Raw genomic sequence first — 13,783 nt, 5'->3', positions numbered from 1 at the left:
GCTCTGCTGTGGTTCAGGGGGTAGAAGTGGGTGAGGGGGTGATAGTCCTGTCAGAGGGGCGAGGCCTCCTACTGTGGAGTGTCAAGGAGCCCTCCCTGTTTTAACAGCTCATTGGGAGTATACCATATATGAAGCATAGAGGACGCTTCCCTTTCCCTGTGCCGCTTACTAGCTTCTGTGACCATAGTTACTGTTGCAGGCTTTTGAACTTTATCTGTCCAATGTGTCTTTGCTGATAGTTGCTTGAAAAGATCCAGTTCTTTCTTGTAGGACTCCTAGAGCGGACAGGGAGCAGCAGGATGCAGCTGGAGTGGAACAGCCATCACAGAAGGAGTGTGGGCAGCCGGCAGGGTGAGCTGCACATGACTGTTTGCCACGTGTAGAGTAGGCTTCCTCCTGGTTTGCATTGGGTTTGTTGTCAAGCATGTTCTTGACAGGCATCACATGGTCCATACCATGTCTTTAATCCCAGAACCTGGGGAAGCTTAGGCAGGCTAACCTCTTAGCCACTGAGCCATCTCTCCAGCCCCATAGTTTGATTTTATTCTGCAGATATTTCTGTGTGTATTCTTTGTAAACGTGGACATACTTTTATATTACATGGGTGCTTGCTGTACTCACTGTTTTTGTTTTTGCACTTAATTAGTTTATATACCTCCCTGGGCTGACATGCATGTGTGCTGTGTTCCAAGTGTCTCTTTGCTGCTTCTAGTGCTGCTGTATGATCTACATTATGTAGTTGGCTTCATACATATTAGTATGTTCTTGGACTGTTTCGGGAGTTATTAAACTGGAAAAAGTGAAAATAGATGGTATACTGGCTGGTGCAGCTGAGCTGTGTTCTCAGTTAAGCCACCTAACTTAAATTGTATAGCACTGTCCTGAGAAGTGGCTTTGTAGTTTTCCTACTGTAAGATCAGGAGGAGAATTTCAGCGATACAGTCCACAGACGCAATCAGATACTTTTTGCCAACATTTGGAAAGAAATTTCATAAAGGATGGTCTTAAGGCTGGAGAAATGGCAAAGTAGTTAGGATGCTTCCAGTTCTAACAGGATTGATCTAGTTACATCTCCAGCTAACAGATTTAACCAATCCGTGCTCGGATCTAGTGCATCCCCAGCTGTTGTGGGCACCCACACAGTCACAGGACACCTACACACACTAAACATTTAAAAATCCGCTGATTCCTGAATCTCACAGTGGAAGGAACTGTTCAACACCTGGGCATACATACACACCCCAATAATAAATAACAAATTTTAAAGTGCTTTATAAGCATAAAGCTTATGTTCTTGGTAGTTGTTTTAAATAACTGATGGGGTAGATGGCAGATTGTGAACAGTTATTTTTATCTTCGAGTTGAAAACCAGCTGGCCTTGCCTCTCACGTCTGGTTGTATTTTCATTCAGACCAGTGGCTGCTCTTCCAGAGGTCCAGGCAACACAGAATCCAGCCAATGAGCAAGAAAATGCAGGTATGTGGTTGATTAATAGGTTATAGTAGAGAACTCTAAAGCCAGAAAAACTATGTAAAAATCATATGCTAGCTGAGCATGGCGGCGCACACTTGTAACCCCAGCACTTGGAAAGCTAAGACAGAATTGCGAGTCCAAGGTGAGACTGAGCTGCATAGTAGGCCTGAGGGCAGCCTGTGCTACATCACATAGTAGGCTCGAGGGCAGCCTGTGCTACACTACATAGTAGGCTCGAGGGCAGCCTGTGCTACACCACATAGTAGGCTCGAGGGCAGCCTGTGCTACANCACATAGTAGGCTCGAGGGCAGCCTGTGCTACACCACATAGTAGGCTCGAGGGCAGCCTGTGCTACACCGCATAGTAGGCTCGAGGGCAGCCTGTGCTACACCGCATAGTAGGCTCGAGGGCAGCCTGTGCTACACCACAGCCGAAAACGCAGAGAATCGCCTGCATTAACTCCTGGTAGTCTAGATAGGAGAAAAGCAGACTCAGTCTCAAGAGCTGAGCTGTGATGTGCAGTCGTAGGGTCCCAGCGGTCTTCAGTTGTGTTGTCTGTCATTGTCAAGGTCAGATCCTCTTGCTAAACTAAACTTAAGGACTGTGACATTTTTAGGTGGCTGGTGATAACATTTAGTTGTCTTTGGAGGTGTTTCTTATATCTGATGGCACCTCGGGGTAAATTCCCTTCTGGAAACCGGAGCACTCTCTTAGGTGTTTGGGATTTGATTCTAGACCCACATGCACCCACAGCTCTGCATGTGTGGCCTGGTGTAGTTTGGCCACTTTACAATTAGTATAGTACCCACAGAACCTGAGCTCAGGAGACAGAGGCAAGAAGGTTGGCACGAGTTTGAAGCCAACCTGGGCTACACTACATAGTAAAGTCCAAGCCAACCTTGACCTCAGAATGAGCTCTTGTCTTAGGAAAGCAAACAGATTGACCAAATAAATGATCATCAAACATGACTTCCCAGAAGAGAAAGGCTTAGGCTTGGGATTTGGGCTGTTACTGTATTCTGCTGACTGGACAGTTCCTCAAGCCCAAGGCCTCATTACAGGCAGGCATGGTAGCTGAGTAGTCTCCAGAATCAGTTAGGTTCAAATCTCATGTTTACTTTGCTGTGTGAGCATGGCTTTTACTTGGCCTGCTTCAGTTTCCCCGTGTTTTGTTCACATATTCATTCACTCACTCATTGCTTTGAATAAGGTCTCACTGTCTTGTCCTCATTGACCTAGAACTTTAGGGTAGCCCAGGCTAGCAGTGACCATCCTCCCTCTGCCTCGGAACAGTAGGATTACAGGCAGGCATCACCACACCCGGCTCGGTTCTTTTACCTTTAAAAGGGAGTCCAGCTGGGCTTGGTGTAGCTGCAGTACTTGGGAAGCAGAGACAGGCAGCATAGCCTGCACAGCAAGCCATGCTGGCTACGGGCTGAGCCCTTATCTCAAAAAGAGTCAATAATAACACCTACCTTAGTAGTTGTTAAGATTCCATGAGATACTGTGGGTGAAGTTCTAGAAGAGTATCTGAGGCATAATCAAGCTTCACACATAGGGAGGGGGATTTGTGTTTGCTTTGGTTTGGCTCCTATTAGGAGCAGTTATGTATGGGAAAATGACCACATTGTCATACCAGAAGCTCTGCTACAAAAAAGAAATCTATTAAATGCACCAGCACTCACACGTCCACACACACACACACACACCATTTTAGTACCCAGGGCAAGTTCTTGAGCCTCAGTGCTCTTACTGGTGATTTGGGATAGCACTGGATACAGCGTGTTCTTACAAATGGAGGTGGTGCTTGTAGAGCAAGTCTTTCCCAACCTTCCTAGTGCTGTGACCTTCATGGCTGTGGTCATAGCGGTAGTTTTGCTACTGTTGTGAATAGTAATGCACATATCTGTGTTTTTGCAGTGGTCTTGAGTGAGCCCTGTGAAAGGGTCGTTTGTTAGGATCCACAGGTTGAGAACTGCTGGTGTAGATCATTCTGCACATAGCACTTGGTGCACACTGGCTTTAGCAAAACCTTTTTTCCATTGTAGAACCTAAAGCAATGGAAGAAGAAGAGAGCGGTTTCAGCTCTCCTCTGATGCTCTGGCTCCAGCAAGAACAAAAGAGGAAAGAAAGCATTACTGAGAGGAAGCCCAAGAAAGGACTCGTTTTTGAAATTTCGAGTGATGATGGCTTTCAGATCTGTGCAGAAAGTATTGAAGGTGAGTGGCTTGTTAGGTCAGCCTTCCATCAGGCCCTGCTGCGGTTGCTCCTGTGCTCAGGGAAAGCTTGCCTTATTGAAGAACCACGATCATTCTTGACAAGTGCTAAGAGCTGCAGGTTGTGTGGCACACACTTAGAGCTGCTCTCTCAGCTCTTCTTGGTACCTCCTGCGGTGCCATCTCTCTTCTGTGGATTCTCCCACATGCTTTCTGAAGTGCTCCTGGCTGCCTGCTCGGTACCTGCCAGCTCCACCTGGTCTGCTCGTACAGCAGGGAAGCTCTCTATGCAAATGTTATGGTCCAGTTGCAGCCATGTAGGCCTGAGCTCTCAGGAAAGGCTGTGAGGTTCAGTGGGTGAGTTGGGGCTATCCGAAACCTGGGAAGAGGACCAAACAACAGAGCCACTTAAAAGGGGATCTGGAATTTGGTTTAGCCAGAGAGGAATGCAGGGAGCTTTTCACAAAGAGAATGAAATGGAACAAAGTTAGAAAAACTTTGGTTTTCAGTAGTATTGGATAGAAAATGACTTTGAACAGTGAAAGAAAAATTGGGAGGTGAATTGGGCACAAGTTGGCAAGAGAGTCTATAGTGACAGCCGATGAGACCTTTGACATACTTAGGAAGCTCCGTGGGAAAAGGAAGGAAGGAAGGGTGGACGGACATGGTAATGACATGGATATGAGTAGAGATAGAACAGTCAAAGATACTTGGACCTGGATGTGGCCTAAGCTGGGTGGTGGTGTCATATGCCTTTAATCCTAGCACTTGCAGGGGCAAGGCAGGTCTCTGAGTTCGAGACCAGCTTGGTTCCAGGAAAAGCAGGGCTTTCCTGTCTCAAAACCCTCTCTCTAAAAAACAAAACAAAGGAAGTGTGCATCCTAAAAAATACATAGACAAACACGTATGAAGATTTAGTAAGGCTGGGTGTGAACTGGGCATGCTAAAGCACCCTGCAATCCCACCACTCCAGAAGCAGAGCCAAGAAGATTGCCACACATTCAAGACCAGTTTGGGCAACACAGTGAATTCCAGGCTAGCCCGGACTATAGTATGAAACCTTGTCTCTATTAAAAATGAAAGAAAAAAGGATCATAATGATCTCTGTCCTTCTATATATTAACTGTTGTTGTTGTTGAGACGGGGTCTCACTGTGTACCTTCACTAGCCTGGAACTCACTGGAGATCAGACTGACTTCAAACTCACAGGGATCCATGGGCTTCTGCTTCCAGAGAGATGAGATTGAAGGCAAACTCTACACCCATCCCTGCTAACCTTTTAAAATACTAATTTTAAGGTTAGGAATGGTGATGCATCAAGGGACATGGGTACCCTGGGGATTCAGGAAGTATGAGTATCGTTGCTGCTCTGGCCCATGGTAAAAAGAAGCCTGCTGAACAATGTGCCTGGTCGCTTCTCACCAGATTGACTGAGGATAGCCGGGCACTGACATCAGCTGCAGAGTGATTCTCTGCACCAGGGACTGTGCTGATGCCAGTAAGACGTGATGACACAAATTCTCTCCCACCTACAGTTTTCTCCTGTTTCCTTTCAGATGCCTGGAAGTCACTGACAGATAAAGTCCAGGAGGCACGATCAAATGCCCGCCTGAAGCAGCTCTCATTTGCAGGTAACAGCTGATGCTGCTGTTATGTTGTTACAACCTCCAAATATTCTGACAGCTTGTTAGTGTAAGCTGCAGAATTGAATTTAAAAAAATAAGCAAACTATTTAAATAAATAATTCAGGGCTTAAGGATGTAACTCATACACCATCCAGTTTACCCATTTACATTCAGTTCAGTGGTTTTCAGTATATCTATCCACAGATGTGTGTTACTATCTTCTGACCTAAGCTCATGCCTGATCCTGGTGCCTGTGGATCGGCCTAGTCTGGATAGTTCACATAAGTGAATCTTGATCTGTGACTGTCTTCTTTCAGTCTGTGCTTCAGTCCTTCCTACACTAGGGCACGGGGCTCAGTGCTCATGCTCAGCTCCCGAGAGCGAGGCTCTCTAGCACCACAGTAGTAGGATTTATTTCTGTGTGCCACAGATATAAACTTCATGTTTGTTCGAGTTGTATATGATCCTAGCACAAACACAACCTTAAAACAGAGAGCTTATTCACAATAGACACCTTCATTCTGTATCTAATAATAATAATAATACCAGAAATTTTTTTTTTGCAATACTGGGGATTGAACCTAAGATGTCAGACATATTAGGCAAGTATTCCATACAGCCATATTCAGAGGCCTAAGAAGTCATATTTTAGTTGAAATATCATATACTTAATAACGATGTGTAGAACATCAGTGTTTGCAATTGCAGAAAGTATCATGACAGTGATTACAGAACCTCAACTACAGTGTCTTGTTTCTTTAAAATGCCTTTGCCGAGCATGGCGGTGCACACCTTTAATCCCAGCACTTGGGAGGCAGAGGCAGGCAGATTTCTGAGTTCAAGGCCAGCCTGATCTACAAAGTGAGTTCCATGACAGTCAAGGCTACACAGAGAAACCCTGTCTCCAAAAACCAAAAAAAAAAGAAAAGAAAAGAAAAGAAAAGAAAAGAAAAGAAAAATGCCTTTTAACCATCCATCCCCAAACATTTATACAAATGTGCATGTCTGCCTTCCTTCTAACCTATTCCACCCTAATCTCCTTCTGATCCTCGGACACCAGCTAGAAGAGAAAGAAGGTTAGAGGGGAAGGGGGCACAGACCTGTTCAAGCTTCTTCCTGCTGATTAGGGACAATGAGTTTCTTGGGGCAAGTCTAGTCTACACTGTCCAGATATCTCCAGTGTCTTCTCTCTTTGCTCATGAACACTTGACAGTCTACAACATCAGCAACCAGAAGCACCAGGGAAGCAGCATTTGCCTGCCTCTTCTGAGCACCTCGCACCCTTCTAGGGGCTCTAGGATTTATCTCCTCTCCAGAGTCCCCAGAATTCCATGCGTAAACTATCCACAGCTGGCAAACATCATGCCCCTCCTAGAGCTGTGAACACCGAAGCAGCCCCATATCTCACACCTGGGGTTAAGACAAAACATTCACATAACTTTTTGGTTTTGTTTTTTAAAGAACCAAAATTCTCACTAGAGAAATGTTCTCATAAAATAAATAGAAAATTGGAATGCTTGTCCCATTGTGAAGGTGAGGTGTATTGAGTTCTCAGAGCACTTACCTAGTACATACAAGGCTCTTGTTCAATCTTACAAAAAAAAGAAGGTTGTGTTTCTTACATTGGGTGGCCATTATGAGCATAAAATGAAGTGGCACATGGCACTTCTATACACTCAGCACACAGGGGTCAGGCCAGAGTGTGGCAAGAGCAATTTATGGTAACCATTCATCCATACTGACAGATGGGTCCGCCATTATTTCACTAGCATTCTAAGGCTAACTTCTCAAAGTCTGTTGTCCCTGAGCCCGGGTAGCCTCTGGCTGCTACCCTCTAACAACCATTTGTTGATGCTGTGCAACTTCCTGTCGGCTACACCGCTTACCGCCCTGGTGCCTCTCCTTCTGTAGGTGTGAACGGTTTGCGGATGCTGGGGATTCTCCATGATGCCGTTGTGTTTCTGATTGAGCAGCTGGCTGGGGCCAAGCACTGTCGGAATTACAAATTCCGTTTCCACAAACCAGAAGAGGCCAACGAACCCCCCTTGAACCCTCACGGCTCAGCCAGGGCTGAAGTCCACCTAAGGCAAGTTCCATTTTGTCTGACGAGCATTTGAGGTCCTGGCTTTACTATCTAATGACAGCTCGTGTCCTGCTTGCCCTCTGAGATCTTCAGTAGCAATGGCACCATCTTTACTCCTTTATTAGAACATTGCTCTAAAAACAAACCTTAATCTTTTGGCTCCAGGAAGTCAGCATTTGACATGTTTAACTTCCTGGCTTCTAAACATCGACAGCCCCCTGAGTACAACCCTAACGATGAGGAAGAGGAAGAGGTCCAGCTGAAATCCGCACGGTAAGGAATCCTACCCGGTCACCTGACACCTCACGCTCCGGCAGCTCTGCACTGAACAAGGGTTTAGTGTGATATACAGCAGACTGCTGCTTCTTCTTGTAGGCTGTGATGTGGAACAGTCATTAATATTTGTAAATTTGTTACTAGTCATCAGAGCTCCACTCTTCAGCTGGGCATGGTGCCACACACTTGTAATCCCAGCACTCAGGACTTAGAAGCAAGGGGATCTCAGGTTTAAGATCAGCCCCAGCGACGTTCTGAGCGTAAGTTAAAAGTCAGCCCGAGTTACATAAGACCCTGTCTCAAAGGAAACAAATAAAAAACCAAAAGAGTGTGGGGGCAGAGGTGGGTTGGCAGTTTCCTGGGTGATATTTGGAAGACCGAGTCACAGTTTACACTGAGGCAGCAGTAGCTGGCTAGTAACAAAAAACAGGAGATAGAAGAAATGTGAGTAATTGTAGGATGCATGTACTCTTTAACAGTAATCTATCCTAGCAGCTGTTTATGTGACACCAGTCACCATTGTCCTAAAAAGCCCTGTATTAATAGGGAGCTAGTCAGCATGGGCACATGCCTGTAGTCCCAGCACTCAGGAGGCTGAGGCAGGAGTGTGTTGCCTCAAGTTTGAGGTTAGCCTGGGTCACAAAGACCTCGTCTGGAGAAAACTCACAGTGATTTAGGTGAAGTGAGGGTTCAGGAGGCAGAGACAGAGGGTCCGAGGCACTCTTAGCTGAAAGTGAACAGTGTGCTCACTTTGCGGCACCCTCAACCCACTCCTCAGAACACTGAGTTCATAACATCATCCTCTCTCTTAGGAGGGCAACAAGCATGGATCTCCCAATGCCCATGAGGTTCCGGCACTTAAAGAAGACTTCTAAGGAGGCGGTTGGTGTCTACAGGTAGGGCTGTGGTTGTAGAATTTGAGAAAACTAATATTTTTCCAAATAAAGTGGACCAGATACTAGAGTGGCATGTCTCCTTCGGTTGTTGAGGTTTCTATAGATTTATTGCAGGGCATGTCCCACTCCTGTAGTACTTGGCGGAGTAGTCACTAGTGTTTAGTACTTTGTCAGTACAGTTCATAGTAATTCGAAAAATTTGTGTTTTGGAATCTGGAGAGATGGCTTGGCCATCAAAAACACTCCCTGCCCTTGCAGAGGACCTAAGCCTGGTTTCCAGCAGTTGTTGACTGCTGTCTGTAACTACAGTTCCTTCTGATCGCCACAGGCAGCAAGCATGTACATGGTACACATACATACATACATGCATGCAAAATACATATACATATAAAAAGTAAATCGAAACATTTTTTAAAAGGAAATTTGTGCCTGTTTTTTTTGTTTTGTTTTGTTTGTTTTGTTTTGTTTTGTTTGTTTGTTTGTTTGTTTTTTGTCTCCATGGCCTAGGTCTCCCATCCATGGTCGGGGTCTTTTCTGTAAGAGAAACATTGATGCAGGAGAGATGGTGATTGAATACGCTGGCAACGTCATCCGCTCCATCCAGACAGACAAGCGTGAGAAGTACTATGACAGCAAGGTGTGTGCCACAGCTCACTCCCTGGGTGCCTCTCTTTGCTGTAGGTAGGGGCCATCAAAGCTTAGCATGATCCTTGGATCTCAAGAGTAACAGGCGTTCACTTCAGAGGTGGGGAGCTGCTTCTGCTTCTGCCGCTGCTGGTGCTGGGCTGCTGCTGCTGTTGTTTGAAGGCGGACTTGAGTCCACAAAACCTTTTTAAAACATTGTACATATTTTGTGATGAGCCCATAACTGTTCTGGCCTCCTCTAAAGATTAGTAATACAGGAACACCTTGATAATTGGCCTGTGGATCCAGGATCAAAACGACATGGCTACAGTTTTCCTCCAGTCTGGGGCCTGGAATCTAGAACCCCCTTCTCAGCATGTTAAAAACAGGTATTCTGAGAAGTGTGTAAATTGTAGGAGAAACTTGGCTCCTCTGTGGCTATAGTAACATCGGAGCAGCAAAGCGAATGTTTTTAAACCTGAGTGATGACAAGTTCAGCCAGGTATGATAATGCCGTACGTGTCATCCATCATCTAAGCTAGCACGGGAATCCTCAGGTTCAAGGCCAGTCTGGGCTACATAGGGAAATCCTATGACAAACCCTAAGATGGCTCAGTGGGTTAAAGTGCCTGCTATCAAGCCTGGTTACCTGAATTATGTCCCCAGAACCCATGTGGTAGAAAGGGAGATCTGACACCCAAAAGTTATCCTCTGACCCTCACCCACGTCCCATAGCACTCGAAAGAAAGCATAAGTTCAGGGCTGGGAATGTGGCTCGGTGGTAGGCTGCTTGCCTGCTTAGCATTTGTAAGACTTTAGCTTTGTTTCAATAAAATCATAAGTAAATAAAATGGTTCCTTTTCCTTCGTGTGTAGGGCATTGGTTGCTACATGTTCCGAATTGATGACTCGGAGGTAGTGGATGCCACCATGCATGGAAATGCTGCACGCTTCATCAATCACTCTTGTGAGCCTAACTGCTACTCCCGGGTCATCAATATTGATGGGCAGAAGCACATTGTCATCTTCGCCATGCGTAAGATCTACCGGGGGGAGGAGCTCACCTATGACTATAAGTTCCCCATTGAGGACGCCAGCAACAAGCTACCCTGCAACTGTGGCGCCAAAAAATGCCGCAAGTTCCTGAACTAAAGCTGTTCATCTTCCTGTGATGGAGAACCAGGACCCAGGGCCACCCAAAGCCATGCTGAAGGACTTCCCAGCACCCAAGAGCTCCAAGGATTGAGCGGGCAGTTGAGGGTCCTCTGGCTGGTCCCTAGTGTCCTACTTACACATCATGTGATCATAGTCTTGGAGAGAGAAGGGTCTCAAAGAAAAGATCCCCAGATGGCTTTCTCCTGGGCCCTCTTTGATTGTTGAAAAACCTGAGAAACTGGTTCCTGGGAGAATTTGCCTGCAAGGAGCAGGTATAGGGTTCCTTACAGTGGGAGATGGGGTCTGAGCATGTCCTCAGAGAGCAGTGTGTCATCCTCATCTTAGCCCTCTCCCTAAAATCGACGGGTCAGACAAGACCCCAGATACAGGGTTGGTGAGATACCTGGTAGTTTGCCAGTTAGGCCAGTCCTGTGGCCATCTGTTGAACAAACAAGTGGCCTAGTGGTTTTCCCTACTATCTGCCCACTTAAGAGTTCACTTTGGTTGGGAGACAGGTTTCCTAGCACCTCCGGTGTCAAAAGGCTGTCTTGGGGTTGTGCCAATTAATTACCAAACATTGAGCCTGTGGCTGTAAGTGGGAGTGTTACCCTGTGAGCCTTACCGTAGCCAGTGACCTTTCTTGACGATAGGAGCGGCTCCCTCTCTATCCCTTCTCTTTACTCCCTCCTCCCCTCCTCCATCCTTCATCTGCTGCTTTCCCATTCTTTCTGGGTAGCGGGAGCTTGCCTCCCTGCTCAAGGGCATTCCCTACTTGGTATAGGAAGTGCCTACAGAAAGTCCCCCAAGCCCGTAAGCACTCCAGGTGGGGAAGTGGACAGAAGCCGTTGGCCATAACCAGACGGAATTTGGAGATCTCATAAAGCTCCATTGAGAGTTTTAAAGAGATGTATGTAGCAAGATTTTTTTAACAAGAGACTAAAGATTATTTAAATAGGATTTGAGTCATGCAGCAGCCTGAGTCCATACCCAGGATACGCCCATCCCCTTCCCAGGACGTGCTTACTCTCTTTCCCCTTTCTGAAGACATAGGAAGGTGAGTGTCTCAAAGGTCAGGGTCCAGCTGAAAGAACACTAATCAGATTTCAAGCCCCAAACTTGGGGGCCTAGAGCACATGTGCTAAGGGACCTCTGCCACCCCTGTGCAGCCCGAGGCTGAGCAAATGCAATGACACTACTGCCCTGGTTACTCCTTAGGGTGTGGACAGCCAGCAGCAAATGTTTCTTTCTTCCCCCAAGACAGAGTCTTGAACCTGTTAGATTAAGTCATTGGATTTTCCTCTGTTCTGTTTACAGTTTACTATTTAAGGTTTTATAATGTAAATATATTTTGTATATTTTTCTATTTGAAGCACTTCATAGGGAGAAGCACTTATGACGAGGCTATTTTTAAACCGCGGTATTATCCTAATTTAAAAGAAGATCGGTTTTTAATGATTTTTTATTTTCATAGGATGAAGTGAGAGAAAATATTCAGCTGTCCACACAAAGTCTGGTTTCCCTGCCCAGCTTCCCCCTGGAAAGTGTACTCCTTTCTGTTGTTCCGTGTGTAGCTCGTTTGTGCCTGTTAACATAAATGTTCCTTGGGTCTGCTCTTTATAGTAACTGAAAAAGAAGGTCACCCACTCCGTTAGGCCACAGCCCTCCAGGGCCAAGGACTGAGGGTACAGAACCTTAGCACACCAGTGTCTCCTCCTCTTTGCTGCATTGCCCCCTCCCTCTGGATCAGCCCCAGAGTGGGAAGCAGCAGGCTCCGTCTCGCTCCCCTTTCTCTTTCTGAGTTGGCAACCAAGGAGCTGCAACTTGACATTCGCCATCACATCTGCCTCATCCGTCACCTCCTTTCCTTCTCTGCCCACCAAGCCCTTGTACCTGCAGAGAACCCACTGACCGCCTCCTGCCCTCTCAGGGCAGCTTGTTGAACCTGAAGCACAGTATGACCACTCACGATCAAGCAGATCTCTGCACCTGCCACAAGGTTTCAGGGTAGCGTAGTCCGAGTGGAGGGCAGGGCACCCTTTCTCTTATGGAAGTCAGCAAAGCAATATGATGCAGCCCAGAACTCTCTGCCAGGACTCGTGGCTCTGCTGTGCCTTCCATCCTGGGCTCCCTTTCCTTCCGTGACCTTAAGAACTTTGTCTGGTGGCTTTGCTGGAACATTGTCACTGTTTCCACTGTGGGAAGCCCAGCACTGTGGCCAGGATGGCAGAGATTTCCTTGTCATCATGGAGAAGTGCCAGCAGGGGACTGGGGAAAAGCACTCTACCCAGACCTCACCTCTCACCCTCCTTTGCCCATGAACAAGACACAGTGGCCCAAGGGGTTCCACTAGCGTCTGGTTTCCTTTCTTATTGCACTGTGTGAGGTTTTTTTGTAAATCCTTGTATTCCTATTTTTTTTTTATGAAAAAATGTAAGCTGCATTTGTTACTGAAAGATTAAATGCACTGATGGGTCATGCGTTCATCCTGAGAGACCCAAAGGCCAGTCAGAGGGTGGGGGGAACTCAGCTAACAGACCTAGTCACTGCCCTGCTAGGCCATGCTGTACTGTGAGCCCCCTCCTCATCCTCTTCCCACAACCCCAATCCCTGAGGATGGGGGGGACCCACCTTTCCTCCTCCTCCAGCTGGTTTGCCTTGCCCTCCCACTCACTGTCAACCACAGAAACGAGAAATTCCTCTTTCAGCTCAGCCTTGAGTCCATTGCCAAAATTCAGCATACCTGCCAGCAACTTGGGGGATAAGCCAGAGTATCCCCACAAGCGGGAGAGAAGGCAACAAAACCGAAGGCACAGCTGTCTCCAAAACACATCTGCTTTGTTTTCAAAGTGACCAAGAGAACCTCCGCACAAAAGTGCAGGTTGAGGACTTTGCGCTGGGTCATTCCCAAGAATCCCCCAAGGGACAACCCACCGCCTCAGGAGTGACGGCTGCGGACCTCAAGGGTTCTCGGAGAGCCAGCTCACTTCCGGCTTTGCTGCTAGAACCTGTTGTGGCTGCGTTTCCTGGTGGCCAGTGACAACTGTGTAACCAGAATAGCTGCATGGCGCTGACCCTTTGGTCGGAACTTGGTCCCTGGGCTCCCTCAGTGCTGCCCATGTCCAGCACAACCCCTCCCTGTTTTTAAACCAATCACAATTAAGAAGGAAGCCCTGGCACTTCTTAGGTTTTCAACCCAAACTCCTTTTTCAGGACCCAGCTCACCTCTGTCCAACCCCGGCCAATCCAATAAGCACCATGCAGCAACCTTGATTTAAAAAAAGAAGAAAAGAAGAAAAAAAACTTAAAATAAAATAAAATTAAAAAAATACAACACACATACACAAAAAAATCTTTTAATGAATGTATCTTTCTAAAGGACTGACGCTCAATCAAATACCTGAAAATACTAGAGGTCACAGCCTCATCTGATGTTAA

At 46.6% G+C, this 13,783-nt stretch overlaps 1 protein-coding gene across 4 annotated transcripts in view; it reads left to right on the top strand.

Annotated features, from left to right (window-relative positions):
- Kmt2a (lysine methyltransferase 2A) overlaps positions 1-13,186 on the top strand; it is a 77,090-nt gene extending 63,904 nt beyond the window's left edge. For 3 of the 4 annotated variants that reach the window (XM_029481723.1, XM_029481722.1, XM_021172434.2), the window contains exons 28-36: positions 271-351; positions 1,412-1,476; positions 3,523-3,693; positions 5,247-5,321; positions 7,227-7,401; positions 7,564-7,671; positions 8,487-8,570; positions 9,078-9,207; positions 10,070-13,186. In XM_029481723.1, the coding sequence (XP_029337583.1) occupies positions 271-351; positions 1,412-1,476; positions 3,523-3,693; positions 5,247-5,321; positions 7,227-7,401; positions 7,564-7,671; positions 8,487-8,570; positions 9,078-9,207; positions 10,070-10,345 (1,165 nt within the window). In that variant the 3' untranslated portion in view covers positions 10,346-13,186. The remainder of the gene's footprint in view (positions 1-270; positions 352-1,411; positions 1,477-3,522; positions 3,694-5,246; positions 5,322-7,226; positions 7,402-7,563; positions 7,672-8,486; positions 8,571-9,077; positions 9,208-10,069) is intronic. The other variant, XM_029481724.1, reaches the window with a different exon arrangement.
- The last annotated feature ends 597 nt before the right edge of the window (positions 13,187-13,783 follow it).

Source organism: Mus caroli, chromosome 9 (assembly GCF_900094665.2).
Source record: "Mus caroli chromosome 9, CAROLI_EIJ_v1.1, whole genome shotgun sequence".
NCBI classification, from domain to species: Eukaryota; Metazoa; Chordata; class Mammalia; order Rodentia; family Muridae; genus Mus; species Mus caroli.
This window is presented reverse-complemented; position numbering and strand designations above follow the sequence as displayed.